This window comes from Mus caroli, unplaced genomic scaffold (assembly GCF_978045245.1).
Source record: "Mus caroli unplaced genomic scaffold, Mus_caroli_1 scaffold_18, whole genome shotgun sequence".
NCBI lineage: Eukaryota > Metazoa > Chordata > Mammalia > Rodentia > Muridae > Mus > Mus caroli.
The window spans coordinates 29,362,224-29,385,524 of NW_028227273.1; the positions used below are offsets into that span (position 1 = coordinate 29,362,224).

The 23,301-nt window shown below is 37.6% G+C and overlaps 1 protein-coding gene across 3 annotated transcripts in view; it reads left to right on the forward strand.

Annotated features, from left to right (window-relative positions):
* Nucleotides 1-22,448, forward strand: part of Vapa (VAMP associated protein A) — a 32,953-nt gene extending 10,505 nt beyond the window's left edge. The window contains exons 2-7 of one of the 3 annotated variants that reach the window (XM_021186222.3): nucleotides 7,414-7,566; nucleotides 8,941-9,044; nucleotides 10,218-10,298; nucleotides 15,376-15,498; nucleotides 19,833-20,006; nucleotides 21,647-22,448. In XM_021186222.3, coding sequence (XP_021041881.1) covers nucleotides 7,414-7,566; nucleotides 8,941-9,044; nucleotides 10,218-10,298; nucleotides 15,376-15,498; nucleotides 19,833-20,006; nucleotides 21,647-21,805 — 794 coding nt within the window. In that variant the 3' untranslated portion in view covers nucleotides 21,806-22,448. The remainder of the gene's footprint in view (nucleotides 1-7,413; nucleotides 7,567-8,940; nucleotides 9,045-10,217; nucleotides 10,299-15,375; nucleotides 15,499-19,832; nucleotides 20,007-21,646) is intronic. The other 2 variants (XM_021186223.3, XM_021186224.3) reach the window with 2 other exon arrangements.
* Nucleotides 22,449-23,301: the final 853 nt, after the last annotated feature.

A 23,301-nucleotide genomic window follows, 5' to 3' on the forward strand; every position in this document is an offset into this window, starting at 1 on the left:
TTGATATACTGAATATCCTTGAATAAACACAAGTTTATGCTAGTGTTCCCATTGCAGTGTTACTTCCAGTAAATTCATTGATCTTGGGAGAATGTCTTTGGTTTAGATAACACGTGTCATGCAGATTTACAATTTAAATTGTAGTTAAAGTCTAATCTGACCTGGCAAGAAGACTCGGTGGGTAAAGACACTTGTGCCTGACAATCTTGAGTTTAATCCCATGACCCACATAGAGGAAGAAAAGAACATACTTTTTCAGGTTGACCTGACCTTCACATTTGTACTGTGGCACCAATACACACGTGTCACATACACAGAAACAAAGTTTAAAAAAAAAGCAAAAACTTTAAAAACGTAAAACCTAATTTGTAACAAACTTTGCAAATGTTAAATCAAAACTGCACATAAATGTGACATGTTGTCATCAGTTGCAGGCTTCTTGTGAGAATTTTATTAGATGTATTTGATACTTATTTCTCTGAGAATTGACCCATTAAACAAGTAGGTTTAAGGTTCCTCCTCTTCAGATAGTGTGGATTGGTTCTTTAATGTGGTTGGATGTTTTGAGACAGGGTTTCACTGTGTAGCCTTGGCTGTCCTGGCTCTGTAGAGCAGGCTGACTTGGAGCTCTTACAGATCTACCTGCTTGTGCTTTCCAAGCACTGGGACTAAAGGTGTGTGCCACCACCAGTCCACCCCATCATCTGGCTGCTATTGGATCTTTTAATTTCTGGAAAAGTCTACACACACACACATACACGCACACATGCCCCCCCCCTTTTATTTGGTAGTAAGTTTGAGGCTATTCTGGGCTACATATGAAATTCTATGAAAAACAAATCAAAATTAAAACCAGTCTAACAACAACAAAAATCTAGAACAAAACAAAATAACAATCACAGAAAGAGTGTAATAGAATGTCTTAAAAAGCAATCCTAAATGTTTGAGGAGGAATAATTGCTGTCTACCATCTTTATTTACCATTGAGAAAGACACTGTTGGGATAATAAGTTGATTCTCTCACTTGCTTTTGGAGATGGGAGGGACCTAAGAGATCTTTTTGCATATAATGGTTAGATTAATTTGGGGGAATCACTGTGTATGGCTTTAAACTTTAAGCTGTTCAATTTTCTACATTATGTTGTTTTAACAAAGCTATAATATACTAATAACAGAAATCCCTCCTGCCTGTCTTTTCATTGAGAGCAATGAAAGGAATAATTGTTTTAATTAAACGTGCTTTCTTTTGTGAAGATGACAAACTTCTTATTGGACTTATATGCCCATAATAAGACTGCAGGTTTGGGAAAGTCGGGTAAAAGAAGTAAAAGACACGAATCTAGCTCATTGGTAGCGTTTAACAATGATTTTGACCTATTGAGTGGGCAGATATGGCATCCTCCCTCCTCAAGTGACTACACACTCACTGCCTCTCTATTAAGTGCATTTTGTTGAGTTTTTCAAATATACAAATATATTTGTAAAATGTTTACTTATATAATACATTATGGATGGATAAGTGCAGTAAGCAGCTTAAATAATTAAAGCTTTGAAATATTAGAGAGGCTTAAGTAAAATTATGAAGTCTTGGCTTAGCACTAATCTCAAACCAGTACTTTAGTGAAATTTTATAAAGGGCTATTTTTTAGTGTTTTAACTAAACCTTTTTGAATAGAAATAGAACTCATTTGGGACTGGAGAGGTGACTTAGCAAATAAGAGCAGTGGCTGCTTTGTTAGGGGTCCTGAGTTCAATTATCAGCATCCACATGGTGGCTCACAACCATCTATAACTAGTCCTGAGGGATCAAATGCCCTTTTCTGGTGTGCGGATGTACATGCAGACAAAACACCCATATACATAAAATATATAAATCCTAAAAAGACTCATTTTGTTTTTCCTGAAAATGGGGCTGTTGATTTGTACAACAGTATTTGTACAAGAATGCTTACCAGTAACTGATGTTAGACATTGTTGTAACTGCTGTAAGTACAGCAGTGCATGAAGTAGAATTAGTCCTCATGATAGCTCAGCACAGTATAGGACAGGTAAATAATTTAAGGTGGTTTCCTTGCTTTAAGAAATTTGTAGGGACTAGAGATGGCTCAGCAATTTAAAAGTGCTTGTTGCTCTCTCAGAGGACCTGTGTTCTATTTTTCCAGCAACACATGGCAGCTTTTAACAATCTGTAACTTCATTTCTAGGGGCTCTGACACCCTCTTCTTGCCTTCCCAAGAACCAGGCAAACACAGATGTACATGCAGTCAAAACACCCATACACATAAAATTAAAAAAAAAATATGTAGTGAACATGTTTAGCGCTTTCTTGGATGTAAAATACTTACATATTATTTATTTTAGGAAGTGTTTAACGTTGGACTTAGGGACCAAAGGAAGTAAATACATTATATAATGCTAATTTGATTGCTCTAACGCTCCAGGAATCTACATGTACTTATGGAAATAAGTACAGTTGAGGCTCTGGAGTCAGACCTGGTTTTACTTTTACTGTTTTTGGAGACAAGGTCTTTTTACACTGGCTGTCCTGAAACCACTGAGTTCAGTCTGACCCTGAACTCCAGATTCTGCCCTCAAAAGAACCACCATGCCAGCTTAGGAAACTATTTAGCTAGTTTAAGTTAATTTGGCAAAACCTGTGGAAAGATAGTAAATAGTAATGACTTTTATTTATGTATTTTAAGTAGGGAATATCCAGCCCTCCTCAGGATTTTCACCTTTATATTCAGATAAAAGTACAGTGAAGGTATAGTGTGGTCAGAGAGTAAAATTGTAAGACTAGAATGATTTATGAAGAAAAAGAGTTACATTTGAAATAAAACATGTCTACTTTTGCCTTTTATTATTTCTTGTTTAAAAAGGACTGTTAGCTATATTTCTGGTATATGGTAATTCAACAGATAATGTATTGAGTAGCAAAAGGTCTCAAAGCTTGTTAACTTCTTCAAATGAATTAAATGTTTAGGAGTTTATGGTGTAAGAGAATGAATGGGACAAGGCATATATACATGTAGTAGGAAAAATGGGAAATACATATGGATTATGTTTCATATGAATTGTATAGACAACCAGTTAATAAATTCCTTTAAAGATGAATTCTTTGGTATTGAAGCCACTATATAATAGTACTATGTAAGTACACAGAGTCTGTGCACCATAGTGAAGAACCAAGAAAGACTGTCAGCAATTGTGAAAAGATTGAAATTTTCACTTGCTACAATTTCATGGATGTTAGAACACTTAAAAACATTTGAATTGAAGTAAAAACCTTGTTATTCATGACAGACACTACAGGAACTTCAGTAATTGTGATGTTGTTCCAAGATGGATGAGAAAGGGCTTCAAATTGGAGCTAGCCACAGAGTGGCTTTGCATAGAGCAGAGAAACCCTGAGCTTAGAGAACGTTAATCTTTGATGGTGTGCTGCATGGAAATTCACCTGACCTTTGATTAAGAGTATGGGCAGTAACTGTACCTGATCTGGTCCTCAGGAAGGAGGCCTTATCTTGTAAGACTATTTTCTGCTTAACACATCCCTGAACGGAGAGGAATACAGGTAGAAATGGTAGACTCTTAAAGCCTTGGGCCCATAGTTAGATAGGAAACATCTGAAAGAGCACAGCATTGATTAAAAAGGCATTGGAGTGTGTAGGTGAGTGTTTTTTATGAAGAGTGTCATAATAAAGGACAAAAAGCAAGCTGCTTTCTACCCCTGCTTGATTCTCTTTGTAGCTGAGCTTAGCTTGACAATTGAAGAAATTTTATTGTCAGTAATTTATTTGTGAATGAATGAAGTTTTAAAACTTAGAATGGCTCTATTTTTAGAACCATAGTTGGGATTTCTTAAGTTCTTTTTTCTTTTAGACTTGTTTTGTGTTTATGAATGCTTTGCTAGTAAATATAAGCCCAGAGCTTGGGAGGCAGTGACAGGCAGATCTTTGAGTTCAAGACCAGCCTGGTGTACAGAGTGAGTTCCAGGACAGCCAAGGCTACACAGATGAATCTTGCCCCGCCCTGCTTCTGTTTCTTCCTTGGGGTAACCAGGCCCATTGTACACCAGGTTCTATTGGAGGAAACTTAGCCAGGTGTAGGTAGGTGCAATGCAAGATCTTGGTGATAGTGTGAGTAAAGAACACACCTGGGGACAGCCTGATTTATTTATTGCTGAGAACTGATTTATTTATTGCTTGGGGGAGAAAGGGTATTTATTCCCCTGAGGAGGTAGCCAAGGGTCCAGGGCAGGGGTGGATGGAAGATACTTTATCTGATATCTGCATATCAGGGGCTTGTAGGGGTGGTGGTGCTGCTGCTGCTTATAATGTCAAACAAGGGGCGAGGCCTGATGACTCTCAGGGTAATATATTTCTGCTAGGGTTGATGGTGAGGGGAGCTATCTTTATGGCTATCTTTAGGTTGGGAGTGGGGAGGAAGCCGACTCCTGCCGACCTCATATCTGAGGAATTCCAAGTAGAAGTTTCTCAACCACCCCTGTCCCCTCCCTGTAAGCCTGGACCCTGTCCTGACAAAACAGACATAGACTAGTGAACAGTGTGGCCAGACAGTACATTGTGGTTGGAATTAGTGGCAGAATAAAACCTCATAGAATGTTCAGGAAGAAAAGAGCTTGTTCAATCCTCTAAAAGTATGTCTTTCCTCGGCCAGAGACCTCTCATTTCCTTTCATTGAGGCCACATCTTAGATTTTATTGCTTCCCAGTAGAGTCAGTCACTCTGGGCAGTGGGGGACATTCAAGACCCAAGTTATAGCAGCTTGAGTTTAGTAGGATAGGAATAGTAGGATAGGAATATTATTCTGTGGGACTGCCCTAGTATTGCAGAATATTTACTATTCTGTATCCCTCACTCTTCCTGAGGGACCGTTCAGCTATAATGCCAAGGGAAAATATTTCATGTGTTTATGTAAAAGGTTATGTTTGCAGCTTATGTTTTGCACCTTTGTTTATATAACCTCTTTTTTCCTGAGATGTGAAAAATGTGTGTGTGTGTGTGCGGGGGGGGGGGGGGGGGGGTAGTAGGGTGATAACAGCTCCCATCACAGTCTTATTAGCTTTTATGAATTCAGTGTTAAGATTTGTGGATAATGCCTATGCATGCTTTTAGCTTTCATCAGATTCCCAAAGAATTCTGTGTCTTAAAAATGTGGACCAGATGTTTCTTTGAACCAAGCAGCAGTCTTTGTTAGCCATAAAATTTGGCTATATTATTCACTGTTACTAATACTCTTCAATCTGCCATTTTAACAAGAAACAGTGGGCTTGGACTCATGCTAGCTTAGAGGAATCCAGTGGAATAAACAATCTCCAATTTACTTTTTAGGTGTTTTATAGGATTTATGACATTCTTTTTCTCAAGGTTAGTGTCTGAGCATTTTGTTTTGGAGAGATTCTTTTTCCTTTTGATATATTATTTTATCTTTATATTTTTAAAAAAAGATTTATTATATGTAAGTACACTGTAGCTTCTCCAGATACCCCAGAAGAGGGCGTCAGATCTCATGATGGGTGGTTGTGAGCCACCATGTGGTTGCTGGGATTTGAACTCAGGACCTTCAGAAGAGCAGTCAGTGCTCTTAACCTCCGAGCCATCTCTCCAGCCCTATCTTTGCATTTTTATATTTGGAATATATAATCCTTGTTGGGTAATACGTTAAGTACTCTATAAAACATATATAGTTCTTAGGAGTTTGATTAAAATGTCATACAGTTATTTTTAAAATTGTGTAGGCTGATCGGAAGGGTCAGCTATAAAGACCTGCCACACACACTAAAGCTCTCAATTAGTCATGATTTATGGGCACTGACACCATTAAGGAAGGAGAGGAGTCCTTGTTTCACCTGTTTTCAATGTATTTATTTGTACCCTTATGCTGTGTGGATAGGAGGTAAAGTGGACAGGTTTTGGGGAGGGGAATCTTCCCTTTTATCTTGGTTAGTTGTATTATAGAGATGCTAAGTCATCTATTGATCAGAAACAAACAATTGGGTAGCAGCAAAGAGTATAAGATCACCTGCAGAACAAAGGAGTGGCATAAAATGAAACAGGCACTTCAAGTAAAAGCTTATTTCTCAAGGCTTGAACTAAGTTTTAAATTTCCCCACTTTTGTGAAATCGTTTTTTTTTTTTTCCCTCATGTTAGGCATTAGGCACATTTAGTCTGTCTTTAAAAAGTCTTTGTCTCAGACAGTTTACCAACACTCAAAGTTTATTGTACATAGTTGGTTGGTGAATTTTCTAAATCTAGATTGCAAAGTATGACTGTTGCAAAGTTTTAAAAAACATAGTCTTTGTTTATGACTCAAACAGGTTGGAAGGTGACCGGTTCAGGGAGCTTGCAGCCAAGCTTGAAAATAGTTGAATCCCTTGAACCCACATGGCAGGAGAGCATTGATCCTGATGATGCTGTGCGTGTAGACATACAGTCTTAAGTAACAAATAAGGGAATGAAAAAGGTTAGATAAAAATAGGCTTTTATAATGTCTTTTCCTTCAGGCTTCTTGACTTTTCCCCTCCCTTTTGGGTGCTGGTGGTTGAATGTGGGACTGTAGCCATGCTCCAGTAGTCTTCTTAGTGTTCTAGTTAAGATCATCAATATCACTCCTTTGACAAATAAAAAGCAAAAGCATAAAATAGATTTTTAAAAGGCCATTAAACAAGAAAACCATTACAAGACCATTAAAACAATTAAAATGCCTTCAAAATCAACAAGAAAGAAATTCTTGCAGTGAAACTTAGACTGTATAATCTGTTTTGGCTTTTCAGATAAAACCAAATAGGTTTATCTTCACATCTCACAGCCCATTTTAAAAACAAACAAAATAGATTAGAGCATATGACATATTACTCATAAGTACTTAATACACATACGTGAATGAATTGAGACAAGTGAGTACTGTCAGGTTTTAGTTTTGTAGTTGGCCTGTGAACGTAAAGATTAGCACTGGTGAAGACCACTGGGGAACTCGTGTCAGTCATGTGATGTGGTATGAACATGCTATATGAGTACAATTTGGCTGACAAGATGGCTCATTGGATGGAGATCCTTGTTGCTAAGCCTGAGGACTGGAGTTGGATTTTTGGACCCCACATAATGACAGGAGGGCACCAGTTCTAAAAAGTTGTCTTCTGATCTCCACATACGTACTGTGACATGTACATGTTCATATGTGCAACACAAACATGATAAATAAATGTAACCAAAATTAAAGAACTAAAATCATAGTTATTTTATGGATGAAATCATCAAAAGTTGAAAAAAAAAAAGACAATTTTTGTTTTCTTTAGGAAAGTGGGATTGAGATTATATTAACTTAATCTTGAATTAATGCTTTTGTTGTGACTCCAGTTAATTTCTCTCTGTCTGCCCCTTACCTTTCAGGCCCCTTCACAGATGTAGTCACTACAAATCTTAAATTGCAAAATCCATCGGATAGAAAAGTGTGTTTCAAAGTGAAGACTACAGCACCTCGCCGGTACTGTGTGCGGCCCAACAGTGGGATTATTGACCCGGGGTCAATTGTGACTGTTTCAGGTAGTACTCCATGTCCTGACCTTTGTAGGTTTGAATATTGACATTTCATGACTGTTGTATTTGATGTTTAGTGTTTTTATCTGTTTATTATTTGGCTTCAGTGTTTGTGTAAAGATGTTCCTTGGGTATCTTACTGTACAGACATTTTATTGAACCTTTCCTCCTCGAGACTTATATGGGAGTGTCTGATTGCCTAGGGTCAATTTGAAATGCTATGTATTCTGTATTTCCACAGCTTTCCGCTGTAGCTTGTGTTCTTATTTATCTTTGAAATGGCACTGTTTTGTGATTAAATCATGTTCTGTGTATCTACAGAAGTGTTTGAGTCTTAAACTTAAAAAAAATATGCCTGATTTGGGCCTACTTTTAAAATCAGATGAGTTTTTATCCTTTCAGTGTAAATGCCAACAGTGTCTTGTCCCTTGTTTATTGCTTACAGTAGTTCCTTCCACACACATCATGTATTCCTGCTGTGAGATCTACTGGTGCCATCCAAATGTTCTTTTCTTAGACAGCCTTTCCAAGGAGACAGTACTGCGTAACACGTGCCATAGGTGGCAGGTCTGACAGCATGTGTGGCTCCACGTGACTTTAACTTGTAGGAGAACCTTTCTGTACCCACACAGACTTACTCCTTTTTTTTTTTTTTTCTTTTTTTCAAACAATAGCTCTCAACTCCTGAACTTGTTAATTACAAAAGGCTCAGGAAAAATGGATTATGTCATTACAGATCATGGAGTTAGAAATGTGTGTATTAAAATTCTTGCTGACCTCTGATAACTTAGGTGACTCCTAAATTTTAAGATAACTACAGCTTTTATTTTCAAGCTTATAGAATATTAAAATAGTAAGTTATTTAAGGCTCAGTGAGACTATTTAGAAGTAGAACCTGACTAAATGTATCCCATATACATTCTTAGTAATTACTGATTTGTTTATGACCTCATCTTGGATTTATGTAACATAAATTTAGCACACTAGTTAACTGGAGCCTTAAAACTTGATACAGGCAACTTGGTCTGGAGACGTAAAAGTGAATGCTATTGGGATCTGGGAATAAAGTCTAAAGACCAAGGAGTTATGATTTCCTTTGTTTTCTTAAAATTAGATTTAAACAAATGAACACATTCTGAGTAATTGTTTAGAATCCAGTTTAAAAATAAGTTACATTAAAAGTGTCTTAAGTTATCTAAATTAAAATCAACACAATGAATTTAATAATAATTGAAAGTTAAGAGGCTGCTTGTGCATCTTGAGGATAATACATTTAAGTTTTTGAACCCATCTTGGTATGCATTAAGTTTGTGTGTTGGTGTGGTGGTATTAAATAGGACGTAAACTGTAGATGATAATGTGCTTTCTCTGTTTATTTAGTAATGCTGCAACCCTTTGATTATGATCCGAATGAAAAGAGTAAACATAAGTTCATGGTACAGACAATTTTTGCTCCACCAAACATTTCAGATATGGAAGCTGTGGTAAGTGTAGAAGTTGTACAGAAGTTATTTTTGGAGTTGTAGTTTAAACTTTGTTTAGCTCTCAACAATCCTTATTTCCTTGCCAAAAATTAAATATCAGAACAAAATTAAAATTTAAACAATTAAAAGGTTTTGTTTTTTGATATTTTTTTTTCCAAGGCATGATTCGGCTTGTTCTGGAACTTTGTAGACCAGGCTGGCTTTTGAACCTACAGAGATCCTCTTGCCCCTGCCTCTTCCATTGCTGGGGTTTAAGGTGTGCACCACTCACCATGCCTGAAATACTGTTCAGAGGCAGGCGGATTTCTGAGTTCGAGGCCAGCCTGGTCTACAAAGTGAGTGCCAGGACAGCCAGGGCTACACAGAGAAACCCTGTCTCGAAAAAAAACCAAAAAAAAAAAGAAAGAAACCAACCATTTAGAAATGCTAAAGTGGAGAAGAGAGTTGTGTGTATTGCTGATGCTGTTGTCACATTTTTCATCACTTTGTTTTATTGTGGTGTCAGAAGATAGCTTGGTGGGGCTGGCCTTCCATTCTATTGCATAGTATGGTTTCTAGGATGGAAGTCAGGCCACCAGTGTGGCTGCCGTGCTTTTCCCTGCCGAGCCTTTTCATGGGCCCGGTGTCCATGAAAGCTTTAATTAATGGTGATGGTAGGTCTGCAGTGACACTAGTACATGATTGTGGGCAGTCTGCAGTCAAAGCTTCAGTTGTCCCTGAAGGTTTCAGGTGAAGTCTTCTTGCCACAGTGCTCTCATCTCTTTTCATCTTTGAATTTTTGTTTTTTGGATTTTTTTGTTTGTTTGTTTGTTAAATTTCGGGGAATGCTTTCAAATTTTGACAACTGAAATCATGTCTCTTTTGTCTTTTCTTATTTTATTTTTATTTTTTATTTTTTTGAGACAGGGTTTCTTTCTCTGTGTAGGCGTGGCTGTCCTGGAACTTACTCTGTAGACCAGGCTGGCCTCAAACTCAGAAATCCACCTGCCTCTGCCTCCCAAGTGCTGGGATTAAAGACGTGCGCCACCACGCCCGGCTTCTTTTCTTTTTTTTTAAAAATAAGACATGCATACATAAATACAACTATAAAAATTAGAACTTCTTTTTGGGTAACTGTATCAACATTCTTGGAATAAAATATATTAATTTGTTTTATTTCTATTTTCTTTTTAGTGGAAAGAAGCAAAACCTGATGAATTAATGGATTCTAAATTGAGATGTGTGTTTGAAATGCCGAATGAAAATGATAAGCTGGTAAGTAAAAAGTATCAGATAATTATCAGCTTTTGATTTTGGACTTGGTATGGCTGGTCGTTTTATGAGATTTAAGTTTTAAAAAGCTTGATAATGCTATTTCCATTTTATGATATTTTGTTTGCCTACGAAGAAATAAATATAACACATTAGGTCCAAGTTTCAGTGCAGGAAGAATTTCTGGGAATGCTCTCATTTTGACAACTGAAATCATGTCTGTCTTTGTTTGTTTGTTTCTCTTTTTTTAAAAATAAGACATGCACATATAAATACAACTATAAAAATTAGAACTTCTTTTTGGGTAACTATCAACATTCTTGGAATAAAATATCACAGGGATAAGTTTTTTCCCCCCAATTTAACCTTTGTCAAATATTTTGCATATTTTTGATTTTTGATCAAAATCAACTTTATTTTTTAGTAAGTAGTTGCTTATTGATTAGCATTAAGGAACTACATGGGGGGGGGTAAAGGCTGAAGGATAGATATGTTTATAATAGCGGACTAGTGGCCTGAGGTCTATATGGTGGGTATAGTCACCTTATCTCAGTTGTCTTTCTGGTTTGTAAATTAAAAAAAAAATATATAAGGAATTTTATTTTGTGCATGTGGTTGCTTTGCCTTCATGTATGTCTGTGTGTATCTGGTACCCTTGGGGACCTGAGAGGGCATAGGTGTCTCTGGAACAGGAGTTACAGTTGCTTTTGAATTGCCATGAGTAGGTGCTGGGAATGGAACACCAGGTCTTGTGGAAGAGTAGCCATCTCTCCAAACCCAAGGATTTTTAATTTTTTTCTATGGTTTGTAGGAGGGACTATAAAACATTTTATGTGAGTTGAAATATATAAAGTAATGTGGGTAAATATAACTGATACAATTTGGTTATATAGTCTGATATAACTCTTGCTTTGGATCTGTTAACTTGTTTGCTCTATTCAGAAGTACTGTATATTTCTTAATAAGAAAGCTGAAATAAAAATGCTTTTGAATGTTAATTAGGTGTTGACACATCCTTTTAAAGTGAATCTGAGTCATAATTGCCAAGAGTAAAAAGTGTAGTGTTCATACTTTTATATATTAGTTTCCCTTTTGTGTTGGCTCCAAAGATGTTAATGGCCTTCATTGCTTCTTGTATTTAACAACAAAAAATAATACGTTTATCTGGGTTGACATTGCTGTGAAATCATCGTGGGATGTTATCTCAATAAGAATAGTTGTTGCTATTATTGCTACTACTACTTTTGGTTTTTGAGACAGGGTTTCTCTGTGTAACCCTGGGTGTCTTGGAACTTAGTCTGTAGACCAGGCTGGCCTCAAATTCAGAACTGCATTGCTTCTGTCTCCTGCCAGGCTTAGTTACTACATTATTAATCTTAGATTGGTTTACTAGTAGGCCTTTCAGGTTGGTTCTTCTTAGCACTTTATCCCAAGTAATCATTAATGACTGAAATTTAGTTTTTAACATTTTTTATTATATATGTTAGTTATTCATAATATTTTTCATTGTTATATTTTCATATATGTATATAGTCTATTTTGATCATGTTCATCTCCCAATGCCCTTCTTTTTCCTTCTGCCCACTCATGAATTCCTTTTTCTGACTGGCCCTACTGCTACTTAGAATCTTTTTTGGTTAAGGCTGTCACAGGCGAATTGTTCAGTTTTGTTTACATGGCTTTGTTGACCACACTAGTGACAGTGAAGAGAAATACTTCTCTCCATCAGCAGTAAGCAAGTATGGGTCTTCATGATGGGGCGGGGCGGGGGCTCCATGAGCTCCGTCCGCATCCTCCTGTGTAGACAGTTGCAGCTGCTATAGTTGAAGAGTGCCACATTTGTGCCATGCTGGGAAATCAGAGCTGCACATGTGCTCCCCTTCTTCAAGCATTTACAGTTTTTTCAGTTTCCGTACGTTTTTCCTGGAGCTGTGGAGGGGGTGCTGTCTGTGTCTTGTTTATGGTTTGACACCTGACAGTCATATTATCAGTATGTTGACTAGTTGTTAGGAGTGTCTGTAGTCACCACTGACTTAAGAATTTCCTTAAAAAATATATTAAGTGTATGTATATTTTGCCTTCATGTTTGTCTGTGTACTACGTGTGTAGTTGAGTACCAGAGTCCAGAAGAGGGGATTCAATCCCCTGGAACTGGATTTATAGGTAGTTGTGAGCTACCATGGGATGCTGGGGCTCTAACCTGGATCTATTGGAAGAACAGCCAGTGTTCTTAACCTCTGAGCCATCTCTCTACCCCATTTCCAACTTTGTTAATGTAATGTGGCCAGGAGTTTTTCTAGGCTCAGACTTAAATCATTTCTTAAATACTGGAAGTGTGGCATTGGCTGCTTATGTCTATTATCCCAGTACTTTGGAAGCAGGAGGATTGCCATGAGTTCCAGGTCAGCTTGTGCTACAGAGTAGCTAGGCCTTTTCTTATGAAAGCAAATAAGTCTTTGGGCTCTTCTGGTCAGAGAAGGCATTTCAGGATGATGGTGTGGGCAGTAGGTTGACAGTGACTTTTAATTAAGTCTGTAATAGATTGTTTTGTAGACCTCCTGAAGTATGTTTTGACATCAGTAAGACAATGTTTGTAATTCTCATGGTCTTTAGCCTTGCTGCTAAATTTTTGTTTTGTTTTGTCATTGTTTGGAAGACAGGGTCTGTCTCTGTCCGAGGATGGTCAACTCACTGTATGCATAGGCTGTCCTCAAACTTGTGGCAGTCCTCCTGTCTTAGCATTGTGAGTACTTGTACTTCTGGAGTTAGCCCTTAGGATAGTTGGTGGACATTTTTAAATGTCTTGACTTTCCATTTCAAGATTCACATGATGAGACATTGTGTGGATGTAGTTTTGTGCATAGGGGGCAAGTTTAGCATTCGACGCCACCCTGGGTTAGATGGCAGCCACCCCCTAAGCTTGTGAGATGGAGGCACACTGGCCTGTAATCCCAGCTACTCCAGAGGTGGGAACTGGAACAGTTACTTTGGAATGTTCTGAAAATTCACTATTCTCTCTTTAAGCTCATTTTTTTGCTGCTACGCACCTTTAGATTCTAGAAGAAATCTATGCAGAATTTCACCCTTTTTTTTTTTTTTTTTCCTAATTTTACCTTCAATTCTCCATTGTGAACTGACTGCCAGAATCAGTCTCATTAATAACTATCACCTTGAATAGTTACTGGGTTTTTATACCACAGTTACTTGAGAGCTTTGAGCTTTTTGCTATATTTAACTTAGAAAACTTAATGGAAAGCATTTCACAGTGGCTCTTGCAGCTCTTTGTACTTTTGTTTTTCACCGTGGTAGAGACAAGCCTAGGTGAGCGGATTTACTGTCAGGTTAACTATCCAGCCACGCCCTTACTCAGTCCCTGAGAGAGAGAATCAGGCATTGCATTTAAATGTGCTGCTGTTACCCTACACTTGCTGAAGGCTCTTGATCTTTTTCGGTATGTTATTTGTTGTTTTGTGTTCATGGCTTCTGGAAGCAGGGGAAACATGGTATTTGGTGATTTCTTAGAATTTTAGGAAGACTCTATAAATTAAAATAATTGAGGTTTTGGGATCATGTCACAAGGTAACAAGCAGTCTGCTTAAAAAGGTGTTTTGAGTTCATGTTTTTTTTTTTCTTTATGAAGTCATTTTTAAAAACAGTTCTGTTGTATTTGAGCTACCATTAGAGAACTACCATGGATATTTTTGTAAAATAGCTCTAAAATATATGAATTATAATCAGGGTGAACAAGGAAGTCCGGGAGGTTTAAACTTAGATATAAAGTTAATTTTTTCTAGACAGCAAAATAATCACATGTGTTGTCTCTCTGAGTGCCAGATATGGCAGGTGTTTGCCTGGGTACAACAAGAGTTGTCTACTGGGAGCGCTGATCTCTGGAGAGCCTTTCAGTTACTTAAGCATAAAATGTTGACTCTTGCTGAGCATGATGGCGCACGCCTTTAATCCCAGCACCCGGGAGGCAGAGGCAGGCGGATGCCAGCCTGGTCTACAAACTGAGTTCCAGGACAGCCAGGGTTATACAGAGAAACCCTGTTGACTGTTTCAAAAAGTAAAGTTCTGTAAGATTTAGTTATTGTTGGCTTTAGAATACGAAACACTCAGTGTCCAGTTACTGGTGGTTTTTATTTTATTTTGTTTTTCTGAGGAAGGGCTTCTTATGTAAAGTGGCCTTGAACTCACTGAAATCCTTCTGCCTTTCTAGTGTTGGCATTTTAAAGGTGTGTGCTGGAATTAAGTGTTTCTTAAGGATGGAATGAAGCTTTTTGTTAACCTACTCAGTATGAATTTGGTATAAACTGCTTGACATTTTCCAGATTAACATAACACCTGATAGTAATATATTTTCTGCAAAAACTAGTTTGCTTTAGTGACGACAGTGGAGCTGATTGGAGCAGGGGCTCAAGAACCCTCTTATAAAGGCATTTTATTTTTATATTTCAAAATACATGGTATTTTTGTTGAAACAATAGGGGATGTCTGTTGAATTTATTATTTTGTGCCCAACTTTTTGAATTATTAATTTCTAACTATTATGAGAATTTGAAAGGTAAGTAGGGAACTGTGGAATTATGGTAGGCTAGCCAGAATATTTTATGAATCTTTTTTGAGTTTTTTAGTGACTTGGTGTGTTTTGGGGTTAACAGGGTCCTGGGTATAAAAGAGGCTTACATGTATCATTACCATTTTTAATCCTAATGTGAAAATGTTCGTGTTAAGTGTTATCAAAGGTAAGAGAATATGAAATTGAATATTTTTCAGGAAATGACACGTATTAGTGTTTTTTAAGCCAGAGAAATAGGTATTCTTTAGGGCATTATGAATTTTGCATACATTTAATTAATACATTAATACATGCCTACTTTTGTGTAGAAATATTGGTGAGAAGCTAGTTCAGAAATGGATTGTTTGCTTTAGTGTTCTGATTCTGATGCACTACTACTTATGCTTATAGAATACATTATCAGTATTTCACAGGCTTAAGCTATTTCTTGTAGTCATTCCCGATATACAGGAGAAATCAGCTTGATATGAATCTGAGAATATTTTTCCCATGCTACCTCAGGGTAAAACTCCACCAGGGATTGCTTCAACTGTCACTTCATTGAGCAGCGTCAGCAGTGCAGTTGCAACACCTGCCAGTTATCACTTGAAGAATGATCCCAGGGAACTAAAAGAGGTGAAGCAGGTTTGTCATAGGAGCTAACAGCAGTAGGAGTCTACTAGTGTTAGTAAGTTAATGTAGATACCTACACAGATAAGTAATACTGAGTACTTAACAGTTAGAGTTCAGTGTTTATGAGACAGGGTCTCACGCAGTCCAGATTGACCTCAGCTCAGAATATAGCCAAGGATGACCTTGAATCCTTACCTTCCTGCCTGCCCTTGCGAATGCTGAGATCGTTCTCTGCTGGGGATAGGCCCAGGGCTTCTGTATTTAAGCCCTCTGCTGAGCTTCTCCAGCCATAGGAATAAAGTGTTAAACTGACTGTATTTAAAATTACAAGTAGAACTGAAAAGTCTGCACACAATTCTGTTCTAAAATAGTAACCAGCAGAATCCCAGTGTTGGGCTAGACATGAGTGTGAACAGAATTAAGTTGATGTTGTTTTTCCTGTGAATGAGATTTAGAGAAAAATGCTGAAAATTGAATCTTGTGTGAGTTAGCTTCGCAAATACATAGTAAGTAATAAAGATAGCAAGCACTGCTTATCCACAAGCATCCGTGCTTATAGGAAAGAAAAATAAAATTTATTTTGATGTTATTAAATATTATAACTGTCATTGTTAACTTGTAATGCCCTGGGGTTAAAAAAAAGGTGACTAAAAATGAGGTCATAATTTAACTGAGTATGTCTATACTTGGATACTAATAAGGCTAGGGTAACTGAGTTTGCTGGTGGAATGGGTTTTCTATAATTCTTTTTAGAATTTATTACTTACTGGAAAGTTCCAAAATGCTATAATTAGTAGTTAAGTGTTAAAGGTTTTTATAGTTAGACTTGGCTTAGAAGAGGGTATGCGTACTAACAAAGCTTTAAAATTTTTAAATTTTATTTTATGTGTGTGGGTGTTTCGCTTATATTTGTGTATGCACACCACATGTGCCTTGTACTAGTGGAGGTCAGAAGAGGGCGTTAGATCCTCTGGAATCTGAGTTAACAGATGGTTGTGAGCTGCCATGCAGGTGCTGGGAATCCTACTGGTGATGAGAGTGTCCTTTACTTCCCCTATTGGAGCTTCATGACGGGTCTTGTAGAAGAACATCCCGTGTTCTTCACCACTGTGCTATCTCTAGCTCCCTAATACGGCCTTAAAATACCTAGCATTAGGGAGGCAAGCAGAGCTCTGAGTTCAGGGCTAGCTTGGCCGGTGTAGCTAGTTTCAGGCTAGCTGGGTTACATAGTGAGAGCCTATCTCAAAAAAACAAGAAAACAAAACAAAAACAAGCAAGCAAACAAATCTTTTTTTAACTCTAAATGTCTAACTCTTGCTTGGCTTTATAATTTGGAATTACTTACTTTGATGACCATGGGCCTAGAGAAATCGTTTTGCTGTTAAGGTAGAAAGTAGAAAAAATTATGGAGCCTTGCTTTTTGAATATTTCAATTCAAAGATTAAAACTTTAATTCTGATAGCATAGACATGGTTTTTGCCTTTAGCTGCACACTGCCTTAATGTGTTGACCCCCCTTACTCACAGCAGTGGTAAGCATGGCCATTAGCTCCTGTCTTAGAGCTTCACTGAAAATAGTTACTCTGCTGTATGTATATAGGCTTCACTCTTCCTTTTGGTGTCTTAGTCCCTAACTCCTTTGCCCCTACAAAGTTCCTGAATGTGAAGTCCTATGGGACTACTGCACATAGACAGAAGAGTATAGGATAGTGGAAAGTGTATACCATACTGCTGTGGCTTATTGTAACTTGAGATGTTAAAGCATGATGTTACTCTTGTTGGTAAGAGTCACGGCATATTGAATCCGTTTATTTGGTTGATCCGTGGTCCTAAAAACAGTCTCTTTTTTCTGGATCAATCTGAAGTAACTTTAAAAAGAGCAAGCTGGCTTCCTGCAGGCAGACTCACTAGTGGAGGTTCCATCAGAAGTAGTCACATAGTCACCTGTTTAGTGTTCCCACAGAAGACAGACTCAGCCTTCTCTCTTGATCTTCAGCTAAGCCAGGTTGGTTGTTTATACATTAGAGATCTTTAAGTTAGTTTTTTCACCTGCTATGTATTGTGAATGAGATACAAATTCCAAATAGTAGCTGCCCATCAGACTTCTAATAAAAGTAAAATGTTGAGTGATTTTGATAGCCCTAGAGTGGAATATTTAATGAAATATTGTGCCACTTTAAATGTTGAAAGATAGATAAAGCAGAGTGCACACCTGGGTAGTTACATGAATGCTGGCTTTTTTATTTTAGAGTCCTGGGTGATTGAACCAAGGTCCTTGCACATGGTATAGAATGCATATGAAAATATCCAGGAGGATAATATGAATAGGAATTTGTTTGGTTAATGTTTTTTTGGGGGGGGTCTTTGTAGTCCTGGTTGTACTGGAATAGTCCTGGTTGTAATATATAGAACAGGCTGGCCTTGAATTCACAGAGATACTCCTGGCACATCTAGCATATGTTTTTTAAGAATTTATTTGTTTTATTTTAAAATCATTAACATTATTAGCTTCATATAATTTTGGAGTCAACATGGGGCTAACACTGATTTTTCTCTCAGTTTTTTTGCTCCTGTACTGGAGGTTGAGCCTAGGACCTTCTGCACGGGAGACAGATTAATTAGTACTTTCTGCTTAGTACTTTCTTCATTCTTAGGCAAAGTGTGAGGACTTTATTTGCCTGTTAAGTTTTCTCTCTTTACAGACAGAGGTGACATGTTCTTAATTGTGCAGGATAGGATTTAAAAAATCAGTTTGAAGTGAATTTAATTATTGTCAAGAGAAAACTCAGAAAATATTGTTAGCAAAATATGAAGTAAAGGTTTTTCTTTTAGAGATAGGTTTAGTTTGGACATTGGGGAGAGTTGATAAAGAACAAGTGTGTCAGCAGGAGAAACTCCGAATAAATTGAAGTAAGCAGCTCTGTAACTTTGAAGTATGCACCCTTCTCAGGTGTGAAACTTGCAAGTGGTTAAATGGGCTAGCAGGCCACGTGTATTAGAATACCTTGTTGCTTTGATAAAGTACTGGCCCAGGCAGCTTCAGGAGAACTTGATGATGGCTCACAGTTGGAGGGTACAGTCCAACCTGGTAGTGGTAGCATGGGCAGCTGTTTGGCAGGCTGCTCCTGCAGGCGGGAAGCAGTGATGAGTGCTGGTGTTCACCTTCTTGTGGCTTGCCCCACTTTCCTTAATACAGATGTGCCCAGAGGTTTGTTTACAGCCCTGGGTGATTCTAGATCTGTGGTTGACAGTGTTAACCATTGAAGCCCAACTGGCTGCCAGATTTGGGATGTCATAAAATTTACTTTGGGATGTCAAATATCTTGATTAGTGGTTATTACCTGGATTAAAGCTTGCCTTTTTAAATTTTGTGGTTAATAGCAAACCCAAGGTCTCCTGCTTGTTATCAAATGTTATATTGACTTAACCTCTCAAGCCTTCTAAAAATTTTTAACAGTTAAAAATCTAGATTGAAAAGGATGAGTTTATATTGATATTGTTACTGTATTTGGTGGCATAATGTTGGATTTTAAGGATACTGAAACAGTTTAGATCACAGGCTTAGAAAACAATGTTGGTGTTGCCACAGGTGTCCAAGTGCTTGTGGTGTTGGTAAGACCTTACAGTTTTGAAAGTTGTCTTAACCTGCCACTTAGATAGAATACCACAATGAATCACACTAATTAATTGAACAGTCTTACAGTTCAAATGATCCTCTGTGTTAAAGACCACAGATTGTATTACTTGTTTATTGTTTCCCTTTCAATGTTTGCATCTTTTAGTTGCTTTATTTCGTTAATAGACATTAGATTGTTTTTGACTGTATATCCTTAGGTAGTTAACCTTACTGGAGTGATTATGAGATAGATTGTCCTGTACTTTGCAATTCCTAAGACCTCATTTGACTGCAGTCAGACCATTAGAAATGACCCAGAGCTTCTCATTCAGCACATTTCCCTCACTGACTGCTTGTGGCCAAATAATAAATAATAAATAATAATAAATAATAAAGAGAAGCAGCGAACTTCCTTCCACTTGGAGTTGTGGAGTAAAGAATGTAGCTATAAGTTATGGTATCTTTTAAGTGGTATGTTAAGGTAAGTTCCAAGGGTGTGGGAGTAGAAGAAATAGGCTGCTCATTTTGATTAACTGCTGGTATTTATTGACATGCTCCAGTGAAGACTGTCTACAGATGATCATATTTGCTACTTAATAAATCTTATAATTAGTTGAAACTTGTCATATTTTCATGACATTTTTAGAAGAGAAATATATAGAACTTAGATTTTTATTAGTTAAAAACCCATAAATTTTTTGTTAAAGATTCCCAATATCTTTGAAACACAGAATGATATGGAACCTAGCAAAGCTGTTCCACTGAATGCATCCAAACAAGACGGACCCCTGCCAAAACCACATAGTGTTTCACTCAATGATACGGAAACAAGGAAACTGATGGAAGAGTGCAAGCGGCTCCAGGGAGAAATGATGAAGCTCTCAGAAGAAAACCGACACCTGAGAGTAAGTTTTTTGGGTTGAAAATGAGGTAATTGGAATGAAGGTATAAAGAATATGTTAGTATCTTTTAGCAATCTCTATGTTTATATTTAATCTTGTTGCCAGTTATTTTTTATTTATCTCGTTTGATTATTCTTATTACTTAGAGCTAATTAGTGTAGGATTAAAGAAACGATGTTCCTGAAAGCCTAGTAATGGAAATAAAATGGTCAGGTATATTTTAGTTGGTGTTAAGGGTTTTTTTGGTTTTTGTTTTTTTTCTGAGGAGCTGGAGAGATGGCTCAGTGGTTAAGAGTACTTACTGCTCTTCTAGAGGTCCTGAGTTCAATTCCCAGCAACCACATGGTGGTTCATGCGCATCTATAGTGGAATCCTATGCTCTCTTCTGGTGTGTCTGAAGACAGCAACAGTGTACTTAAATACATAAAATAAATCTTTTACAAAAAGATTTTTTTTGACACTTGATAGGATTATTTTCCATTGGAAAGTAAAGATATCCCAAGTTGAAAATGCACCCAATACATAGACTTTTGAATGTCCTATCCTAGCTATCACATTAGCACTGCTAATTAGCAGCAGAGTGCTAGGCATCTTCTGAGAGGGTCACAGCACATGTCACTACCCTGGGGAAGATGAAGATTCACTGCACATTCCTAATGCCAAAAACAGTAAATTAAACACTAGTGAGGCTGGCGATGCTGTGTAAGTGGTTGAGGAATGGTGTGAGGATAAAATAGTTTATTTTGAGGTAGTACAGATTCTCTAGTTTCTTAGGTTTTATAAACAGCATCTGATAAAAGCCAGCCATATAGTTAAGAGGTATCTATAATTTCCCCAGGACAATGTGACACATACTGTCATGACAATCACCTGCTTTGAGAGACTATTGCTTTACTAGAAGAAGCCAGGGCAAAGTCACATCTAAACTCAATCACAGGACTATCAGAAATGTGAACTCGGTGTAAGTAGGGAGCAGTTCATTCATTCTTTTACATGGAGCAGATAAGGTACTTAAACAAAAAGAAGCGATTGCCAGCAGGAGCCTCAGAGACGGACGGGTTCCTGTACGTACAGTCTATGCTCCATGGTGACCCTTTTATATATGTCCCTTGTGTTTGTTTTGCACATATTAAAGACTATGAAAATTATACTTCACCCTAAAATACACTGCCTTTCTGTAAATCTTGCAATATATTATCTATCTCAAAATAAATCCTTGTGTGTCTCCCATGTGAGTTTTCAAGTTTTACTGAGTCAGTAAACATGCAGTATAGGTGTGCTATTGATAGTTTCTGGCTGATGGCTGCAGCCAATCCACAATGCTGTAGGGCTCATTGGAAGTAAGCGTACATGTTTTATAGGCACACATTCCTCATTTTCAGTTGTTACTGAGCAGTAATATACATCACATATGAATGCACTAATTTTGATTGTTTTAGCAGACTTATAGAATTATTCAGCTTTATCACTTTAGTACAGTTTTAGAATTTTTCCTAATTCCACAGGTTCCCAAGGTAGATGGGAATTTATTTTTGTTCCTCTTCAAAGCCATACACATGTACTGAATTCCTTTATGAACTTTTAGCTCTGCTACTCACCTGTGTGTGCTGTTTAAAAATCTTTGTTTTGTGTCTTTTCCCTAGGATGAAGGCCTAAGGCTCAGAAAGGTAGCACATTCGGATAAACCTGGATCCACCTCAGCCGTGTCCTTCAGAGATAACGTCACCAGTCCTCTTCCTTCTCTTCTGGTTGTAATTGCAGCCATTTTCATTGGATTCTTTCTAGGGAAATTCATCTTGTAGAGTGAAGCATGCAGAGTGCTGTTTCTTTTTTTTTCTCTCGACCAGAAAAAGATTTGTTTACCTACCATTTCATTGGTAGTATGGCCCGCCCGCCCGCGGTGACCATGGCCCGCCCGCGGTGACCATTTTTTTTTTTGTGTGTGTACAGCGTCATATAGGCTTTGCCTTTAATGATCTCTTACGGTTAGAAAACACAATAAAAACAAACTGTTCGGCTACTGGACAAATTGTATATTATCAGATCATCACTAGCAGATGTCAGTTGCACATTCAGTCCTTTATGAAATTCATAAATAAAGAATTGTTCTTTCTTTGTGGTTTTAATAAGAGTTCAAGAATTGTTCAGTCTTGTAAATGTTATTTTAATAATCCCTTTAAATTTTATCTGTTGCTGTTACCTCTTGAAATATGATTTATTTAGATTGCTAATCCCACTCATTCAGGAAATGCCAAGAGGTTTTCTGTGGGGGAAATGGTGCCTCTTACTGTGTAAATTTTCTCCTTTACCTTTGCTAATATCATGGCAGAATTTTTCTTATCCCTTGTGAGGCAGTTTGTTGACTGAGTTTTTCATCCTTACAATCCTGTCCCATGGTATTTAACATAAAAAAAAATAAAACTGTTAACAGATTCTTGCTCGATAGCTTGTTTGTGTCTGTCGTGTCATCTGTGCTGGGTTGGGAGTAGGTCAGAGTGGGTGAGCCGGCACGCTTACTCTGCAGTGAACTTTATCGGACTTCATTGATTTGTTTGCTTGTTTGCTTTGGTTTTTCAAGATAGGGTTTCTCTGTTTAGCCCTGGCTGTCCTGGAACTCACTCTGTTGACCAGGCTGGCCCTGAACTCAGAGATCCGCCTGCCTCTGCCTTCTGAGTACTAGGATCAAAGGTGTGCGCCACTACCACCCACCCAGTGGGCTTTTTAATGTGTACTGTTCTCTTGTACGAAACCCTTTCCAGTCCTTGATTATTTGTAATTTAAAGTCCTGAGACTGGTTTAAGAAATGACAAGATTTCAAGCCGACACAGGTGTTTTGGAACATCTTAATTGAATTTCTGAAATGTAAAGGTGCTGTGAGATCCTCATGAGTGTTGTGTATGCCAGCTGCCTGGATTGTCTTCAGGTGGCTCCAGGTTTGTTTTTGTTTTTAATCTGTCTTTTCAAGGAAGGCTTAACTCCCCTGTATTCTAAATACTCAGTGTCCTGCTTTTTAATGTATTTAACAGCTGAAAATAATTGGTTTTTTTCTGTTTTAGAAATTAGTATTACTTTGCAAACCTTGGGTATTTACTTTTTGAGAAACAAACTAATGTTAGGTGTGTGAAAATAACAATACAAACACCCGTTACAAATGTACTGATGCTTCCCTGTAGCCTTAGGCCTTAATTTATATCACTTGTACTGAGATTGGAGGTGAATTTTGTGTCGTTAAGCCTGGGTGTTGGTTTTGTAAGAATCGGACTCTGTTGGCGAAGAGACTGGGCGGTAGGGCTTGATG